Raw genomic sequence first — 21,723 nt, 5'->3', positions numbered from 1 at the left:
CACAAGTCATATATTCCTTAATCCCCATTACCTGTTTAACTCATCCCCCTACCCACCTCCCCTCCAGTGATCATCAGTGTGTTCTCTCTAATTAAGAGTCTGCTGGGTGCCTGGGTGGCTCAGTTGGTTAAGCGACTGCCTTCGGCTCAGGTCATGATCCTGGAGTCCCAGGATCGAGTTCCACATCGGGCTCCCTGCTCAGCGGGGAGTCTGCTTCTCCCTCTGACCCTCTTTCCTCTTGTGCTCTCTGTCTCTCATTCTCTCTCTCTCAAATAAATAAATAAAATCTTTAAAAAAAAAGAGTCTGCTTCTTGCTTTGCCTCTTTTTTCCCCCATGATCATTTGTTTCTTAAATTCCACATATGAGTGAAATCATAGTATTTGTCTGTCTTTGACTTACTTCACTTAGCATAATACTCTCTAGCTCTATCTATGTCATTGCAAATGGCAAAATTTCGTTCTTTTTGATGGCCGAGTAATATTCCATTGTGTATATATACCACATCCCCCCTTCCATAATTTGGATATTGTTGATACTCTGCCTTCTGAACTCCATTGTTTTACATAAAAGTCAGCTTTTAAATGTATTGATTTTCCCCCATATATAGATTTTTTTTTTTTTACTGCTTTCAAGAATTTCTCTGGTTCTTTAGTTTTCACTAATTTCTGTTTATTAAATCTAGGTATTTGTGTGTTAGTATTCATCCTATTTGGGCTTGGTTGAGCTATTTGGAAGTTATGTGTTAACACTATATATCAATTTTAGGATTCTTCAGCCATTGTTTCCTCAAATATTTTTCTGTTCTTTTCTCTGTTCTCTCCTTCTGGGTCTTGTGTTAAATTTGTATCAGTATGTTTGATGTTGTTCTTCAGGTCTCTGAGGCTTTGTTAATTTTTCAATCTTTTTTCAGGTTGGATAATTTCTATTGATACATCCTCCAATGTTTTTTGTTTTTTTAAATTTTTTTAAAAGATTTTATTTATTTGAAAGAAAGAATGAGAGAGAGAGAGAGCACATGAGAGGGGGAGGGTCAGAGGGAGAAGCAGACTCCCTGTCGAGCAGGGAGCCCGTTCGGGACTCGATCCCGGGACTCTAGGATCATGACCTGAGCTGAAGGCAGTCGCTTAACCAACTGAGCCACCCAGACGCTGCATCCTCCAATTTTTAAAAGATTCTTCCTTCCTTCCTTTCTTCCTTCTTTCCTTCCTTCCTTAGCATGAGCTGGGGGAGGGGCAGATAGGGAGGGAGAGGAAGAGGGAAAGAATCCCACACAGACTCCAGGCTGAGCATGGAGACCAACGCAGGGCTCGATCTCATGACTTTGAGATCATGACTTGAGCTGAAACAGACTCACTTAACCAGCTGAGCTACCCAAGTGCCCTGATATGTCCTCTATTGCTAGGTTCATTGGTTTTTTTTTTTTTCTTAGACCACCATGAATCTGCTATTGAGCTCTAAGGTTTTCATTTCTTCTTTTTTTTTTAATTGAAGCGTAAACAGTGTTATGCTAGTTTCAGTAGTACAGTATAATGACTCAACAGTTCTCAGTGCTCCTCACAATAAGTCTGTTCTTAATCCCCTTTATTTCACCTCCCCTACCCTCCTCCTCTCTGGCAACTACCAGTTTGTTCTCTGTATTTAAGAATCTGTTTTTGTATTTGTTTCTTCTTTGTTTTGTTTCTTAAATATAAGTGAAATCATATAGCACTTTTCCTTCTCTGTCTGACTTATTTCACTAATAGTACCCTCTGTGTCCATCCATATTGTCCAAATGCACAATCTCATCTTTTTTATGGCCAAGTAATATTCTAGTGTGTTTCTTATCCATTCGTCTGTTGATGGTCACTTAGGTTGCTTTCATGTCTTGGCTCTTGTAAATAATGCTGCAATAAACATAGAGGTGCATAGGCCTTTTTGAGTTAGTGTTTTTGTTTTCTTTGGGTAAATACCCAATAGTGAAACAATTGGATCATATAGATTTCAATTTTTAATTTTTTGAGGAATCTCCATAGTGTTATCCAAACTGGTGGTTGCACCAACAGCACCTGAGTTTTCTTTTTGTCTACATCCTTGCCAACACTTGTTTCTTATGTTTTTGATACATTTGACAGGTATGAGGTGACATCACATTGTGGCTTTGATTTGCAGTTCCCTGATGATGAGTGATGTTGAGTATCTTTTCATGTATCTGTTGGCCATCTGGATGTCTTCTTTGGAGAGATGTCTAATCATGTCTTTTTTTCCATTCTCAATTGAATTATTCATTGTGTGTGTGTGTGTGTTATGTAAGTTCTTTATTTATTTTGGATACTAACCTTTACTGGATATGTGATTTGCAAATATATTTTCCCACTCCTTAGGTTGCCTTTTAGTTGTGCTATTTCCTTTGCTGTGCACAAGCTTTTTATTTTGATGTAGTCCCTGTAGATGACTTTTGTTTTTATTTCCCTTGCCTTAGGAGAAAGATTTAGAAAAAAGTTGCTATGGCAAATGTCAGAGAAATTACTGCCTGTGCTCTCTTCTAGGATTTTTATGGTTTCAGGTTTTATTTTTAGGTCTTTAACCCATTTTTTTATTTTTGTGTTTGGTGTTAGAAAGTCGGCTACTTCAATTCTTTTGCATGTAGCTGTCCAGTTTTTCCAGCATCATATATTGAAAATACTGTCTTTTCCTCATTGTATAGTCTTGCTTCCTTTATCATAGATTAACTGACCATATAAGCATGTTTATTTCTGGGCTATTTATTTGGTTCCATTAATCTTTGAATATTTCTGGGCGAGTACCATACTGTTTTGATAACTACAGCTTTGTAGCATATCTTGAAATCTGGTCTTGTGAAACCTGCAGCTTTGTTCTTCTCAGGATTGCTTTGGAAATTGGGGTTTTCTGTAGTTCTGTATAGATTTTGTTATTCCTTACTGTAGTTATGTGGAAAATGCTGTTGGTATTTTGATAGGGATTGCATTGAATCTGCAGATTGCTTCAGGTAATACAGACACTTCAACAACATTAATTCTTACAATCTGTGAGCATAGAATATCTTTCCCTGTGTTTTTGTTGTCTTCAGTGTCTTTCATCAGTATTTTATAGTTTTCAGAGTACAGGTCTTGCACCTCCTTGGTTGTTTATTCGTAGGTATTTTATTCTTCTTGGTGCAATTGTAAATGGTGGATTTTTAAAATTTTCACTTTCTTTTTTGTTAGTGTATAGAAATCCTACCCATTTGTAGGTATTAATTTTGTATCCTCCCACTTTACTGAATTAATTTATTCTAATAGTTTTTTGGTGGAGTGTTTAGGATTTTCTATATATATCATGTCATCTGCAAATAGTGACAGTTTAACTTCTTCTTTACCAATATAGATGCCTCTTCTTTTTCTTACCTGATTGCTATAAATTGGACTTCCAGTACTATGTTGAATAAAAATTGGTGAGAGTGGACATCCTTGTCTTGTTCCTGACGTTATAGGGAAACCTCTCAGTTTTGCATAATTGACTGTGATGTTAGCTGTGGGCTTTCTTTCTTTCTTCCTTCCTTTCTTTCCTTGACAGAGAGAGAGTGTGTGTGAGAAAGAGCACAAGCAGGAGGGGAGGGCAGAGGGAGAAGGATAAGCTGGCTCCTCATTGAGCAAGGAGCCTGACACAGGGCTTGATCCTAGGACCCTGAGATCATGACCTGAGCCAAAGGGAGACACTCAACAGACTGAGCCACCCAGGTACCCTAGATGTGGGTTTTTCATATAGCCTTTATAATGATGAGGTATGCCCTCTAACCCCACTTTGTTGTGCGTTTTTATCATGAATGGATGTTGAATCTTGTCAAATGCTTTTTCTGAACCTGTTGAGATGAGCATATGATTTTTACCCTTTGTTGATGTGATGTATGATATTGATTGATTTGTGAGTATTGATCCATCCTTGCATCCCTGGAATAAATTGTGGTGAATGATTTTTTTAATGTATTGTTATATACAGTTTGCTAATATTTGTTGAGGATTTTTGCATCCATTTTCTTTAGGGATATCAACCTGTCGTTTTCTTTTTTTCTGGTATCTTCTGTCTGGTTTTGCTATCAGCATAATGCTGGCCTTGTAGAATGTATTTGGAAGCTTTCATTTGTCTTCTGTTCTTTGGAATTGTTTGTGGAGGAGAGGTATTAACTCTTCTTTAAATGTCTGGTGGAATTCACCTATGAAGCCATCTGATCCTGGACTTTTATTTTCTGGGAATTTTTTGATAACCAATTCAGTTTCATTACTTGTAATCAGTCTGTTCAGATTTTCTATTTCTTCATAGTTCGGTTTGGAAGATTGTGTGTATCTAGTAATTTATCCATTTCTTCTAGATTGTCCAGTTTGTTGGCATGTAATTTTTCAAAGTATTTTGTTACACTCTTTTGTATTTCTGTTGTGTCAGATGTTACTTCTCCTCTTTCATTTCTGATTTTTTTTAAAGATTTTATTTATTTATTTGAGAGAGAATGAGAGAGAGAGAGCATGAGAGGAGGGAGGGTCAGAGGGAGAAAAAGACTCCCCACTGAGCAGGGAGCCTGATGCGGGACTTGATCCCGGGACTCCAGGACCATGACCTGAGCCGAAGGCAGTCGCTTAACCAACTGAGCCACCCAGGCGCCCCTCATTTCTGATTTTATTTATTTGGGTTCTTTTTCTTTTTTTCTTGATGGGTCTGGCTAATGGTTTGTCAATTTTGTTTACCTATTCAGAAAACCAACCCTGGGTTTCATTGATTTTTTTCTGGTTTTTTTTTTAGTCTCTTCATCATTATTTCTGCTCTGATATTATTTTGTTTCTTCTCATCACTTTGGGTTTTATTTGTTCTTTTTCTAGTTACTTTAGGTGTAACATTAGATTGTTCATTTGAACTTTTTCTTGTTTCTTTTTTTTAATTGTGTTCAGTTAGCCAGCATATCTTCAGGAAGGCTTGTGTTGCTAGTCTTCCCTCTTAGAACTGCTTTCGCTGTGTCCTAAAGAGTTTGGACCTTTTGTGTTTTCATTTTCATTTATCTCCATGTAGTTTTTTATTCCTTCTTTGATTGCTTCATTGACCATTTGGTTGTTTAGTATCAAGTTGTTTCATTTCCATATGTTTGTGGGTTTTTTTTCAGTTTTATTTCATGCATTTTATTTCTAGTTTCATATCATTATCAGAAAAGAGAGATGGTATGATTTCATTCTTTTTTTTAAAGCATTTTGAAAAGATTGTTTATTTTGATAATTATATTTACATGTGTTGACAAAACACTGGTCGTATATACAAAAGGCTTTCACAAAATGCACATGGAAATGTGCAGACCCCTTGCAGTAAGGATGCAGTTTGGGACGACAACCATCCACAAATGGGCTTTGGTCAAGTGCTGTCCTCTCTCCGAGCTGTTGCAAGGAATGCAACCATGGGGACTTGCAGGAGGTCCCTGTTTTCAGTTACTGAAGATTGTGCATCTGTCTCCTACTTCCCTTTCTCGTTTCGATCTTAAATTTATTGATGCTTGTTTTGTGGCCTAGTAGTGATCTGTTTTGGAAAATGTTTCATGTGCAGTTGAAAAGAATGTGTATTATATGTTTTTGGATGGAATGTTCTGTGTATATCTGTTATGTCCATCTTATCCAATGTGTCATTCAAAGACATTGTTTCCTAATTGATTTTCTGTCTGGATTTTTTTTTTTTTTAATTTTATTATGTTGTGTTAGTCACCATACAGTCCTCATTAGGTTTTGATGTAGTGTTCCATGATTCATTGTTTGCGTATAACACCCAATGCTCCATGCAGTACATGCCCTCCTTAATACCCATCACTGGGCTAACCCATCCCCCCAACCTCCCTCCCCTCAAAAACCCTCAGTTTGTTTCTATGGCCATACCACCCTGAACGTGCCTGATCCCATCTGATTTTCTGTCTGGATTATCTGTCCATTGATTAAGTGGAGTGTTAAAGTGTACCCTACTATTATTTACCCTGCCATCAGTTTTTCTCTTTATGTCTGTTTATATTTGCTTTATTGATTTAGGTGCTCTAGTGTTGGGTGAGTATATACTTAAAATTGTTATATCCTCTTGTTGGATTGATATCTTTAATATTATGCATTGCCCTTATTTTCTTTTGTTACAGTCTTTGTTTTAAAGTCTGTTTTGTCTGCTACAAGTACTGCTACCTCAGCTTTTTTCTTTTCCCATTTGCATGGTGAATGTTTTTCCATTCCTTCACTTTCAGTCTATGTTTTAGGTCTGAGCTGAGTCTCTTGATAGCATATAGATCAACATTGTTTTTTATCCATTTTGCCACACTATGTCTTTTGATTGGAACACTTAGACCATTTACATTTAAAGTAATTTTTGATAGGTATGTACTTATTGCCATTTTAAAAATATGCTTTCTGGTTGTTTTTGTACTTTGTTCCTTTCTTCTTCCTCTCTTTGTTTGTGAATAATGAGTATCTATTGTGTTATGTTTGGCTTTCTTTCTCTTTATCTTTAGGGTGTGTATTTATCATAGGTTTTGGGTTTGTTGTTACCATGAGTTTCTCATATAGCATCCTAAGTAAATAGCAGTCTATATTAATTTGATTTCCATTTAAGTTTAGACATGTTCTACCTGGCAAGATCATCATTTGTATTTGAAGGAGAGAGAAAAAGTTTCTAAGACAAACAAGAGATAAAGGAGTTTCTCACCACTAAACCAGCCTTACAAGAAATTTTAAATAGACTTCTCTTTTTCTTTTTAAGATTTTATTTATTTGAGAGAGAGAGAGACAGAGATAGAGAGAGAGCATGAGTGGGGAGGAGAGGGGGAAGCAGACGCCCCGCTGAGCAGGGAGCCCTATGCAGGGCTCATCCCAGGACCCTGGAACCATGACCTGAGCTGAAGGCACAGCCCCAGGCACCCCTAAAGAGACTTCTTTAAGTGGGAAAGAAATGGTCATAATTAGACACAAAATTATGTAAATATGACAACATATATATAAAATATGGAGAAGGGAGTAAAAAGAGAATAGAAGGGGAAAAAGAAAAAAGTGGGTTTTTTTGTTTTTTTGTTTTTTTTAGAATATGTTTGAATATCTTGACTGTTTTAAATAATACTGTAGTAAACATAGGGGTTCATATATCTTTTCAAATTAATGTTTTTGTTTCTTTGGATAAATAACCAGTAATGGAATTACTGGATCATAAGTTAACTCTATTTTTAATTTTTTTGAGGAGTGTCCATACTATTTTTTATAGTAGCTACACCAGTTTACATTCCCACCAACAGTGCACAAGGGCTCCCTTCTCTCCAGACCCTCGCCAGCGCTTGTCATTTCTTGTCTTTTAGATACTAGCCATTCTGACTGCTGTGAGGTGAGATCCCCTTGTGGTTCTGACTTGCATTTTCCTGATGATGAGGGATATTTTTTCACATATGTGTTAGTCATTTGTATGTCTTCTTTGGAATACTAACTGTTCAGATCCTCTGCCCATTTTTTTTTCTCTATTTATTTATTTGTTTTTTTGATGTAGTGTTCCATGATTCATTCTTTGCATATAACACCCAGTGCTCCACGCAGAATGTGCCCTCCTTAATACCCATCACCGGGCTAACCCACCCCCGACCTCCCTCCTCTCTAAAACCCTCAGTTTGTTTCTCAGAGTTCATAGTCTCTCATGGTTCATCCCTGCCTCCGATCTCCCCCGCCTTCATTTTTCCCTTCCTACCATCTTCTTCTTTTTTTTTTTTTTTTAACATATAGTGTATTATTTGTTTCAGAGGTCCAGGTCTGTGATGCATCAGTCTTACACAATTCACAGCACTCACCATAGCACATACCCTCCCCAATGCCTGTCACCCAGCCACCCCATCCCTCCCACCCCCCACCACTCCAGCAACCCTCAGTTTGTTTTCTGAGATTAAGAATTCCTCATATCAGTAAGATCATAGGATACATGTCTTTCTCTGATTGACTTATTTCGCTTAGCATAATACCCTGTAGTTCTATCCACGTCATTGCAAATGGCAAGATTTCTTTTTTTTGGTGGCTGCATAATATTCCATTGTGTGTGTGTGTGTGTGTGTGTGTGTGTGTATACACACCACATCTTCTTTATCCATTCATCTGTTGATGGACATCTTGGCTCTTTCCATAGTTTGGCTGTTGTGGACATTGCTAATATATACACTGGGGTGCACGTACCCCTTTGAATCACTACATTTGTATCTTTGGGGTAAATACCCAGTAGTGCAATTGCTGGGTCATACGGTAGCTCTCTTTTCAACTTTTTGAGGAACCTCCATAATGTTTTCCAGAGTGGCTGCACCAGCTTGCATTCCCACCAACAGTGTAGGAGGGTTCTCCTTTCTCCACATTCTCGCCAACATCTGTCATTTCCTGACTTTGTTAACTTTAGCCATTCTGACTTGTGTGAGGTGGTATCTCATTGAGGTTTTGATTTGGATTTCCCTGATGCCGAGCGATGTTGAGCACTTTTTCATGGGTTTATTGGCCATTTGGATGTCTTCTTTGGAAAAATGTCTGTTCATGTCTTCTGCCCATTTCTTGATTGGATTATTTGTTCTTTGGGTGTTGAGTTTGGTAAGTTCTTTATAGATTTTGGATACTAGCCCTTTATCTGATATGTCATTTGCAGATATCTTCTCCCGTTCTGTCGGTTGTCTTTTGGTTTTGTTAACTGTTTCCTTTGCTGTGCAAAAGCTTTTTATCTTGATGAAGTTCCAATAGTTCATTTTTGCCCTTGCTTCCCTTGCCTTTGGTGATGTTTCTAGGAAGAAGTTGCTGCGTCCTCTGCCCATTTTTAATTGCCAATTATTTGTGTTTTTAGTGTTGTTCCAAAATGGAGAATTTTGGTTGCAGAGCAAATAAATCTATAGGTTACTCATTTTCATTTACCTCTCTTCTAGGCATTTTGGCTGCTCTCTGCCAGGAAAATTGGTTATATTCATATTATTTTTAATGCCTCATTCCTTGAAAGTACCCATTACTTAAATTAACATCACATAGAATTAAAGAACCCTTTATGTTAACTGTCTTAAATCAGTTAAGTGCTAAGTGGTTTGGGAAAGCAGTGTTTGCAGTTTTGGCTCATTTATATTTGCAGAATATATCTGTCTCCAAAGTATCAACCTCACAGTAGATAGTAAAATATTTCTGTTATACCAGTTCATATTTGAAATAAAAAAACTGCCTGAGTCATACTGGATTGTGGAACATAATGGAAAAAATTAGAAGATCCTTTTTTGTTTCTGAAGACAATGACTAAGGTTAAGAAAGCAAAAAAAAAAATGAGAGTATCTCCAATATTGACCTACTTGCTTATTTGCCACATTGAAGTTTGTAAAGTGATTCACTTTGGCCCCAAGTGTATATACTTTTTCCTGTAGTCTAGTAGAATATCTTTAGAGAGGGAAAAACTGATTCCCTTTCCAAAATATTACTCATTATCTACCAAGATTCAAGATCATAAATTAAATTTGTATGATGAGGGTCTAGTAATTAGTCACTCTTGACTGACCCCAACATTTGAGTGTTTGTGTGTATAATACATAAATAATTTTCTTTGTTATCTAAACCAGTTTTTTATATTTTGCTTCTGGTATCATGCAAAATCAGCAACATGTCATACAATGTAAGGAAATCCACTGTGTATACTTTCTAAAATTTTTCTCGGTTGTAAATTAATATTATCTAATAAACTCCAGTGCTCTCTTCCTCATTTTTGACACATGTAGCACATGGTCTTACTGAGTTTTCCTTATATATTTATTTTTCCCCAAAGCTCAGTCATATTCATGCTCTTCCAAATTATTTAATCTGAATTAAAACAGTGTGTGTTTGTCATTTTCGTGATAATTACTTTATTGGTATCTTTTTCTCTGTCAATAATAGAGTTTTCACAAATTCACACAGAAATGGAATTATAAGTTTTCTTTGTTTTTCATTTTTCTTGTTCTTTAGATACTTTGAAAATTTCTGAATTCTGCCAACAATAGTTTATCTAAAATAAAACATGTTACAGCATTAGAACTTTACAATTAAAGTAAAATACTGGTCTTGAAAGTCTCAGAATAGTTCGTGGTTCTGGCCTGCCACGGACGTCTGAACATCTTTTAGGGAGCCTCTAGAACATTATATTCCCAGTGTTATAAATAGGTAAGGTGTTTTTATTTTGTGTGTACATGTATGTAAGAGGAATACTTGTGCAGGTAATTTGCTGTGTTTTGATAATTTATTTCACAATGATTGTGGAAATTTTTGTCATTACATGTAGAGTGTGCTTTTTCTTAAAAGACAATCTGCAGACTAAATAAATGGGTGTTAAGTATTGTTTTAAAATGTTCTGTTTAAGACTTAGAATATAATAAAATGGATTTCAGTTTATTGGTCTCATTCCAAAGGAGAGGCCGAGACACATCTGAGATAGTACTAATGTCATTTGGGATTTTATTTTTAATTTACCAAATTTAAATTTGATGCTCTTCATTCAACATACCCACCATTTAGCATTTCTTGGATAACATAAAATTTGAAAAACTATATATAGCTCACTACCAGTTTTAAAATATGTAACCTGAAATCATTCCAGAATATTTTAAGGCCTTTGGCAAGGAGTTTGTTTTGTAAAAAAGCATGGAACTTTGTGTAGGTTTTAAAATAATTTTAGAATTAGTTACAGGTGATTTAGTGTTTGTCATTCTTTCTTGGGGGCAAATATTTTAAATCTTAAGACAGGCAGAGTGCTACAGTGCTGACCACATACTATTATGCAGTTTTCATTGTTTCCAGTCAAGTTATTGTGGCCTACTATGTAGCTAGATTCATTCTAGTATCCAGGTCTCAATTTCAAAGATTCTAATTTTAATCTTACGAACTATATTTGGTCAAGACATTTTGAGTACTCAAACTTACAAGAACCTACCTTGTAGCATCTACTTACTATCACCATAGTTCAAATGAGTACTTATATTCCATATATAATGTGTGTATATGTATAAATATATAGTATGATCCAGTTTGTAATTCACTTGGTATTTACACTGTGACCCTGCTTCTAACTGTGTGGGCATATCCAGCACAGTGTAGGGAAGAAAAAGACTTGAAGGAAATATTAGTTATGTTAATAATTATTACTGGGAGTGGCAGGGTTTTGACTAGTTTTGATTTTTCCTTTTATATTTTCTAATTTATCTTCAGTGATTATCAGTACCTCCCATTTTGACAAGTTTTTTCTTCCTATATAATTATTTCTAGTTTGTTTAGGACTGATTTTGATTATTCTTTATATGTCATATTTTCTAATTTATTTGCAGTGAGGTACTAGTACCTCTCTATTTAGAAAATAAGTATTTTCAATTTGCTTAAAAATTATTTAGCTCCTCATAAAGATGTCTATAATATCTATTCTTACAAGTGCTAGTAGAATTGCAAAGTCAAAACTGCAAATCATAGGAACCTATTTTGCATTAGTTGGCAGCTCAAGAATAAATGTTAATAAATATTCCAATACTGAGTATATTTGAAAAAATCATTTCACAAAGCACTTTATCTATAGCTGCATTAAAAAATAGTTTTATCTCATAATTTATATTAATGAATTAATCTCTGATACAGAAATAAAAGAAAAAATATAAAAGAAGGAAAGGAATTTTGTTTTTACTCCTGATATTTATGAGTGCTTATTTTTATCAAGTATATTTTATTTAAAAATAACCTATTATACATAAGAATCACCAGCAGAAGATACCAAAATGCATCTTTTTTTTTTTTTTAACCAAAATGCATCTTGGGTCTTATCCCCAGAGAGTCTGATTAAGAAGGACTGAGTTAGAAACCAAGAATCTATGGTTTATATAAGCACCCACGTGATTTTGATGCAGGCGGTCCAATAGATTATAAATTATAAATAATCTAGATAATAGATTATTTATTCTTTTCATCTCTTATTCCTCAGCTAGATCTGTGATCTCCAAGGTATAATGAGTACATCCCCAGCAGTTGCACAATGCAGCCCACTAGGGTGAAGGAAGAGGAAGTTAGAACTTCCATTTATCTCTCTCATTTCCTTATGTTCTATTTCTGTATGTTTCATAATGTATATAATTATTGATGTAGTAGTATGTTTTTTCTGTATGTTCTATGATATATAGGATTATTGATATGTAGTATATTATAATAAATACAAATATAAACATTTGTCAGAATTACTTTTAAACAGTATATAAATTGTTTAGCACATTGGTCTCTGGTATAGTCACTTTTCTGATGCTGTATTAAATGTTTTATATTTCAAAAATACATGATAGACACCTTACTGTCAACTGACAACTGTGTTTTCATATGTGTGCTTCTCTTCCCCCTTTGTCCTTGTTACCAGGTAATGCTTTTCCTTGGACTATCAGCTTGCATCATTTCAGCATGTATACCCTTTTCGGAAAACAAGTGACACTTTGCCTAGTGGAACCTATCGGTTGTACCTCTACTCTAGCTGTTACATCTCAAAAACTACTCGCTACAGGACCTGATACAAGGCATTCATTTGTTGTCTGTCTCCATGTTGACCTACAGTCACTTCAGATAAAATGCTCGAACCCTCAGGTTAGTATAGTTGATTTATGAAAGGAAATTTAAAATAATGTGATTTAAGAACAATTGTTAATCAATTTTGTAAAGGGTTTCTCTTCTGTTTAGTGTCCTAAATTATTTTTAACAGAGCCATCAAGATCAGAATGGTTAGATTAAGTATTGCTTTGAAGCTCTCTCAAGTTTTGTAACTTAAACTCTTCTGAAAATGTAATGGTGGCAGCATAAATGCATCCTTTGGCTGAAAGAATGAAATCAGTTACAGATGTAACGTGTTTAAACACTGAAGGACTACTTTATTACCACACTGGAAGAGTCTTTTAACGGATCAAATATAATTTTCAACCAGATTCTCACTCAGAACTTCTATAACATTTCAGTTGGTATAAACCAAATATGTTGAATTCTGTATTGTTACAATTTAATATGAATTCCAGTTTCCTGGATTTATACAAATTATTAATTGCATATAGTTAACTTGTTTCTTTAACCTTAAGCAGACTGTGTTATACTTTCTACATAGATTGTCAGTGTTGAATACTATTTGTAATATATTTTAAAACAATTCTTTTTAGGTAGGCATTGGATCCAACAGGTCAATATTGATAAATCTACGTTTATCTCAGCATTAGTGGTTACAAGCCACTAATTAAGCCAGTTTTTAGAGTGTGTTTTTTTAAAGTGGGTTCAAATATTATTTCATATTTCATAGAGCCTCCTTACTGATACCATCCTCCTTTCTCCTCTTCTCCCTGCCTGGTTAATGGAGGATTAAAGGGACCTAATGGCTGCCAGATTTCTGAATATCATGTGAAGTGGTACAGTTTAAACTCTAACTAGACTATGAAAGTTTTTCAACATATATTATTCTTCTCAAATAACTACTAAAAATAAAATGCAAAAATACAAAGAGATATGGCCAAAAAGCCAACAAATGTATTAAAATGGAATACCAAAAAATATTCAAATGATCTAAAGAAGTCAAGAAATGGTAACAGAGTTTAAAAACAGAGGGTAGAAACAAAAATGAAATCTTGCCATTTGCAATGACGTGGATGGAGCTAGAGTCTCTTATGCTAAGCAAAATAAGTTTTAAGTCAGAGAAAGACCAATACCATATGATTTCACTTATATGTGGAATTTAAGAAACAAAACAGGTGAACATAGGGGAAGGGGGAAAAAAAGAGAGGGAGGCAAACCATAAGAGACTCAAATATAGAGAACAAAGAAGATTAATGGAGTGAGGTGGGCGGGGGGATGGGCTAAATGGGTGATGGGTATTAAGGAGGGTACTAGTTGTGAGGAGCACTGGGTGTTATATGTAAGTGATGAATCACTAAATTCTCCTGAAACCAATATTACCCTGTATGTTAACTAACTAGTATTTAAATAAAAACTTGTAACAAAAATAAATAAATAAGTAAGATGGTAGAGCTGAGCTATTCTCACCAACATTAAATGTTAATGATGTTAACCAAGAGTCTTTAGACCATGAGTTAGCAAACAAAAGCCTGCGGGCCAGAAACCCAGTTTTTACATTTTGTCTGAGGTTGCTTAAACAGTGTAGCTGACAAAGCCTAGAATGTTTACTGTCTGACCCTTTAAGGGAAAGTTTGCTGACCTCTGGTCCAGCTATTCCTATTAAAAGGCAAAAATTTATAGAGCAAGACTCCACTATACATTGCTTAAAAGAGAAGCATTAGAAACATAAAGAAATAGATATAATATAAATAAATGCATATAAATAAATGCATAGGAACAGTATACCATATAAACAGCATAGGACGGCTGGACTTGCTTATTTTAATATCAAATAAACAAAAGGGAAAAGGGTATTACCAGAGATAAATAATGACATGAAACAAAAATGGGTAGAATTAAAGGAAAAAAACATGATTCTATTCCATGCTGCATAGGGGGAACTTTTTTACAATCTCAGCAATTATAAAGCAACTAGATGAAAAATAAGTACCACAGATATAATAGGGAAGTTTTATAACACCTTTGTCAGCGATTGATAAAGCAACCAGATAAAAATAAATAATTGGAGATCTAGAAGAATGAAAAATACTACAAACTCACCTTGATCCAATTGACATTCATAGAACACCGTATCTAAAAAACATGGACTACACATTTTTTTCAGGTGTACATTGTCTCATTTTGTTTACGAGATTAAAATAAAGTATATTATCTAATCATAGTCAAAATGTATTAGAAATAAGTAATAAACTATAAAAAAAAACTATATATCTAGACAGTAAACATCCTTCTAAATAATCTATGAATCAAAGACAAAATCACTTGGACATAAGAAAATGTTTTGGTTGAATGATAATAAAAAAGGTGGATATAGTAAAGTAGTCTTAAGAGGAAAAACATAATTTTAAATATTTACATTAGAAAGGAAGAACGATCTTAAGTCATTAACTTAAGGTTCCACTCTAGAAAACTAAGAACAAGATCAACCCAAAAGAAGTAAAAGGCCAAAAACAATAAAAGAGCAGAGATGACTGTACAATAGAGAAAGATAAAATACAAATTACCAATATTGGGAATAAAGGAGAAGCATTATCACACAGATCCTATAGATTTTAAAAGAATAATAGAATATGAACAACTTTATGCCAGCAAGTGTAACAATTTAGATGAAATAGAAAATTTTACTGTAAAATAACTTTACAAAAAATGATACAAAATAGAAGATCTGAATATCCTTTTATATCTATAAAAGAAATTAAATCTGCTATAAAAATAAGTTTTAAAGAAAAGTTCAGGCCCCAGTGGATGAATTTTATCAAATATTCAAGGGAAAAATATAGGAAATTTTTACAAATTTTTTTCCAGAGATAGAGAACGAAGGATTTCTTCCCAGATTGTTTTATGAAGCCAGTATCCTATTACCAAATTCTGAAAAAGTTTTTACAAAAGAAGGAATTAGAAATCAATATCCCTCATGAAAATAGATGTAAAAATTCCTAATCAAATATTAGCAAATCAATATAGCAGTACATAAAGTTAATAAATGGTAATAAAGTAGGATTCATCTTAGAAATTCAAGTTTGGTTTAATATTCAAAAATCATTTGGTAGAATTCACCATATCAGTAAAAGAGGTGAGAAAAATCCTATGATAATTTCCATAGATGCAGGTAAAACATCTGATAAAATTTAACCACCCATTCATGATAAAAACTCTTAGCAAATTACAAATATTAGAGAATTTTTCAAAACTGATAAAGGATATATGTAGGAAATCAAATATCATACTTAATATCATACTGAATTGTTTTCCACTAAAATATGAAAAAAGCCCAGAATGCCTGATTTTACTACTTGCTCTGTATCATACTGGATGTCCTAGCCATTCCAATAAACCAAACAAAGGAAATTAAAAGGCATAAAGATAAGGAAAGAAGTAAAGATCTATTTGTTTATGATAAAATATTTTATAGAAAATCCTAGAGGAATCAACAGCCTATTACTGGAGTTAATAAAATTATCAAGGTTGCAGGAGACAAGAGTAATGAATAAAAATTAAATATATTTTATTATAGTAGCAGGAAACAATTGGAAAATGGAATGAACCCATTCCATTTATATTGGTCCCCAGAAACATAAACAAATGTATCTAACTAAAGATGTCCAAGACCTGTACCTTGAAAACCAGAAAGCATTGCTGGGAGAATTTAAAGAACCTAACTGGAGAGATATACCTGTTCATAGATTGGATGAGTCAATATTGTTCAAATGGCAGCTCTCCCCAAATTGATCTTGATATTGGGTATAATCAAGTTTAAAAACATTTTCTCTTTGAAAGACATAGTAAGATAGCAGAAAACCATACACTAGGAGAAAGATTTATTTAATACAGTTTTAATTTATTAGAGCACGTGTTGGGGGCAGGAGAGGCAGAGGGAGAGGGAAAGAATCTCAAGCTGACTCCCCGCTGAGCAGGGATCCTGTTACAGGGCTCGATCCCACAAACCCAAGATCAAGACCTGAGCAGAAATCAAGGGTCTGTACAGTAGAACAGATCAACGAAACTAGGAGCTGGTTCTTTGAAAGAATTAACAAGATTGATAAACCCCTGGCCAGACTTATCAAAAAGAAAAGAGAAAGGACCCAAATCAACAAAATCATGAATGAAAGAGAAATCACAACCAACACCAAAGAAATACAAACAATTATAAGAACATATTATGAGCAACTCTATGCCAGCAAATTAGATAACCTGGAAGAAATGGGTGCATTCCTAGAGATGTATCCACTACCAAAATTGAACCAGGGAGAAATAGAAAACCTGAACAGACCTATAACCACTAAGGAAATTGAAGCAGTCATCAAAAATCTCCCAACAAACAAAAGCCCAGGGCCAGATGGCTTCCCAGGGGAATTCTATCAGACATTTAAAGAAGAATTAATACCTATTCTCCTGAAACTGTTCCAAAAAATAGAAATGGAAGGAAAACTTCCAAACTCATTTTATGAGGCCACCATTACCTTGATCCCAAAACCAGACAAAGACCCCATCAAAAAGGAGAATTACAGACCAATATCCTTGATGAACATGGATGCAAAAATTCTCACCAAAATACTAGCCGATGGGATCCAACAGTACATTAAAAGGATTATTCACCATGACCAAGTGGGATTTATCCCTGGGCTGCAAGGATGGTTCAACATCCGCAAGTCAATCAACGTGATAGAATCCATTAACAAAAGAAAGAACAAGAATCATATGATCCTCTCAATAGATGCAGAAAAAGCATTTGACAAAGTACAGCATCCTTTCTTGATCAAAACTCTTCAGAGTATAGGGATAGAGGGTACATACTTCAATATCATAAAAGCCATCTATGAAAAACCTACAGCAAATATCATTCTCAATGGAGAAAAGCTGAGAGCTTTTCCCTAAGGTCAGGAACGCAGCAGGGATGTCCACTCTCACCACTGCTATTCAACATAGTATTAGAAGTCCTAGCCACAGCAATCAGACAACAAAAAGAAATCAAAGGCATCCAAATCGGCAAGGAGGAAGTCAAACTCTCACTCTTTGCAGATGATATGATACTGTATGTGGAAAACCCAAAAGACTCCACCCCAAAACTGCTAGAACTCATACAGGAATTCAGTAAAGTAGCAGGATATAAAATCAATGCACAGAAATCAGTGGCATTCCTGTACACCAACAACAAGACAGAAGAGAGACAAATCAAGGAGTCGATCCCATTTACAATTGCACCCAAAACCATAAGATACCTAGGAATAAATTTAACCAAAGAGGCAAAGGATCTGTACTCAGAAAACTATAAAATACTCATGAAAGAAATTGAAGAAGACACAAAGAAATGGAAAAACATTACATGCTCATGGATTGGAAGAACAAACATTGTGAAGATGTCATTGCTTCCTAGAGCAATCTACACATTCAATGCAATCCCCATCAAAATACCATCCCCTTTTTTCAAAGAAATGGAACAAATAATCCTAAAATTTGTATGGAACCAGAAGAGACCCCGAATAGCCAGAGGAATATTGAAAAAGAAAAGCAAAGCTGGCAGCATCACAATTCCAGACTTCCAGCTCTATTACAAAGGTGTCATCATCAAGACAGTATGGTACTGGCACAAAAACAGACACATAGATCAATGGAACAGAATCGAGAGCCCAGAAATGGACCCTCAACTCTATGGTCAACTCATCTTTGACAAAGCAGGAAAGAATGTCCAATGGAAAAAAGACAGTCTCTTCAACAAATGGTGTTGGGAAAATTGGACAGCCACATGCAGAAGAATGAAACTGGACCATTTCCTTACACCACACACAAAAATAGACTCCAAATGGTTGAAAGACCTAAACATGAGACAGGAGTCCATCAAAATCCTAAAGGAGAACACAGGCAGCAACCTCTTCGACCTCAGCCACAGCAACTTCTTCCTAGAAACATCGCCAAAGGCAAGGGAAGCAAGGGCAAAAATGAACTCTTGGGATTTCATCAAGATAAAAAGCTTTTGCACAGCAAAAGAAACAGTCCACAAAACCAAAAGACAACCGACAGAATGGGAGAAAATATTTGCAAATGACATATCAGATAAAGGGCTAGTATCCAAAATCTATAAAGAACTTATCAAACTCAACACCTAGAGAACAAATAATCCAATCAAGAAATGGGCAGAAGACATGAACAGACATTTTTCCAAAGAAGACATCCAAATGGCCAACAGACACATGAAAAAGTGCTCAACATCGCTCGGCATCAGGGAAATCCAAATCAAAACCTCAATGAGATACCACCTCCCACCAGTCAGAATGGCTAAAATTAACAAGTCAGGAAATGACAGATGTGTTGGCGGGGATGTGGAGAAAGGGGAACCCTCCTACACTGTTGGTGGGAATGCAAGCTGGTGCAACCACTCTGGAAAACAGTATGGAGATTCCTCAAATAGTTGAAAATAGAGCTACCATGTGATCCAACAATTGCACTACTGGGTATTTACCTCAAAGATACAAATGTAGGGATCCGAAGGAGTACGTGCATCCCAATGTTTATATCAGCAATGTCCACAATAGCCAAACTGTGGAAAGAGCCAAGATGTCCATCGACAGATGAATGGATAAAGAAGATGTGGTATATATACACAATGGAATATTCAGCCATCAAAAGGAATGAGATCTTGCCATTTGCAACGACGTGGATAGAACTGGAGGGTGTTATGCTGAGTGAAATAAGTCAATCAGAGAAAGACATGTATCATATGACCTCACTGATATGAGGAATTCTTAATCTCAGGAAACAAACTGAGTGTTGCTGGAGTGGTGGGGGGTGGGAGGGATGGGGTGGCTGGGTGGTAGACATTGGGTAGGGTATGTGTTATGGTGAGCGCTGTGAATTGTGCAAGACTGTTGAATCACAGATCTGTATTTCTGAAACAAATAATGCAACATATGTTAAGAAAAAAGAAAAAGAAGAAGATAGCAGGAGGGGAAGAATGCAGGGGAGTAAGTCGGAGGGGGAGACGAACCATGAGAGAAGATGGACTCTTGAAAAACAAACTGAGGGTTCTAGAGGGGAGGAGGGTGGGGGGGATGGGTTAGCCTGGTGATGGGTACTAAAGAGGGCACATTCTGTGTGGAGCACTGGGTGTTATGCACAAACAATGAATCATGGAACACTACATCAAGAACTAATGATGTAATGTATGGTGATTAACATAACAATAAAAAATATAAAAAAATAAATGAAATCAAGGGTCTGTTATCTAGAATATTTAAAGAATGCTTTCTACTTGATAACATGATGAGAAAGAACAGTTAAAAAAAATAAAATGAAGACAAAGACCAGGGCTAAGATTTGAACAAACATTTACCAGTGAGGATGTTACTGGTCAGTAAGCACATGAAAAGGTGCTCATCATCATTATTCATCAGGGAAAAACAAAATAAAACATGAAGACAGTCCACTATACACTGATTAGATTGGTTGAAATAAAAACAATGAGCATTGTGAACCATCTAGAACCCTTTGTATTCTGTAGCTAGGAATGTGAAAATTACACAACTTTGGAAACAACTTGGAAATTCCTGAAAAAAGAATAACCTGCACTTAGCATATGACCTAGTCATTCCTCCCTAAGTTTTTCCTCAGAGAAACAAAAATATATGTCCATGCAGAGACTTCTCTACACAGATGTATTTGGCAGCTTTATTTTATAGCCTAAAACTGAACACAACCCAAATGTTCATCAATAGATGAATAATTAAACACATTATGGCGTATCCATACAATATACTACTACTCAGGCAACATCTTGGAAGAATATTAATCACTATGCCAAGTAAAGAAACTTCTGGAGAAAATAGAAAAAATTTTTATATTCATAGTTTATATTTAGTAGTAGCTTAATCCTTATATGATAGCTAACTGTTACCTGGAGGCATCTACCAGAGACCTTCTATTTTAGGAACTTATGAATGTCATTTTAGCCTTGAGAGGATTGTCCTACTCTACATGTTCTGGATAGCCATAGCTGTCCTAGCTGAGCAGAAATTTTATTACCATTGTTTAACCTGGGAAGCCACTATTAATCTTTTTTAATTTTTTAAAATTTTATTATGTTAATCACCATGCATTACATCATTAGTTTTTGATGTAGTGTTCCATGATTCATTGTTTGCCTATAACACCCAGTGCTCCACGCAGAACATGCCCTCTTTAATACCCATCACCAGGCTAACCCATCCCCGCACCCCCCTCCCCTCTAGAACCCTCAGTTTGTTTCTCAGAGTCCATCGTCTCTCATTGTTTGTCTCCTCCTCCGATTTCCCCCGCTTCATTTTTCCCTTCCTACTGTCTTCTTTTTTTTTAACATATAATGTATTTTCTGTTTCAGAGGTACAGGTGTGTGATTCAACAGTTTTACACAATTCACAGTACTCACCATAGCACATCTTTTTAAAAAATTTTCTTTGAGATACTCAGTAGTATTGCGATTTCTGTGGAATCTTATTAAATGTAATGTGGCTCAAGCCTAGAGCTCTCTAATATCTTTATTGGACATCCACATCATTTGGAATTGAGCTCAGGTTTTATTGTTGTTTTTATAAACTGGTTCTAAACAAAGTCATCACCTAGATAGAGCTTAGTTTTGGTCTGGTATTTCCTTCTCATGTCTCCTTCCTTCTTTTGTCATTACCTCCATCACCTGGCTCCCAGAGCCTCCTTGCTGCTGCTCTCCAAATACCAAGACCTTTCATTTTTGAGAAATAAATCGAGGCTGAATGAACCTCATGCCTCAAGAATCCCCTTACCCAAAATGTAATAATTTTTATCTATTCATTTAATTCCAACTTTGTCTTCTTCATAAGTCATTATAAACCAACTTCTGTTTATTACCAGCTTCTATAACCAAAGTTGATCACAGAATTGTTGGGAAGTTTCTGTGAGTTATTTATGAAATGTTGTGAAAACACCTTGTGAACTCTGAAATGCTACATGAATGCCATTTTGTTAGTTTAGATTGACTCTAAACTATAGAAAATGTGAGACCCTCTTTGTAGATTGTTATAAGTATCCCTGGTGGAATTTAGCAGTGTTCCCAAAGGGCTAGGAAGCCACAAAACACTTTGAAGAATCATT

The 21,723-nt window shown here is 35.3% G+C and overlaps 1 protein-coding gene across 6 annotated transcripts in view; it reads left to right on the top strand.

The window, feature by feature from the left end:
- VPS13B (vacuolar protein sorting 13 homolog B) overlaps window positions 1–21,723 on the top strand; it is a 750,734-nt gene that overhangs the window by 373,222 nt on the left and 355,789 nt on the right. For all 6 annotated transcript variants that reach the window (XM_028108562.1, XM_028108579.1, XM_028108553.1 and 3 more), the window contains one exon: window positions 12,380–12,600. In XM_028108562.1, the coding sequence (XP_027964363.1) occupies window positions 12,380–12,600 (221 nt within the window). The remainder of the gene's footprint in view (window positions 1–12,379; window positions 12,601–21,723) is intronic.

Source organism: Eumetopias jubatus, unplaced genomic scaffold (assembly GCF_037043125.1).
Source record: "Eumetopias jubatus isolate StellerSeaLion01/CBP00866 unplaced genomic scaffold, mEumJub1_p1.0 scaffold_4, whole genome shotgun sequence".
Classification (NCBI taxonomy): Eukaryota; Metazoa; Chordata; class Mammalia; order Carnivora; family Otariidae; genus Eumetopias; species Eumetopias jubatus.
The sequence above is the reverse complement of the archived record's forward strand: the minus strand, read 5'-3'. Positions and strand labels throughout refer to the sequence as shown.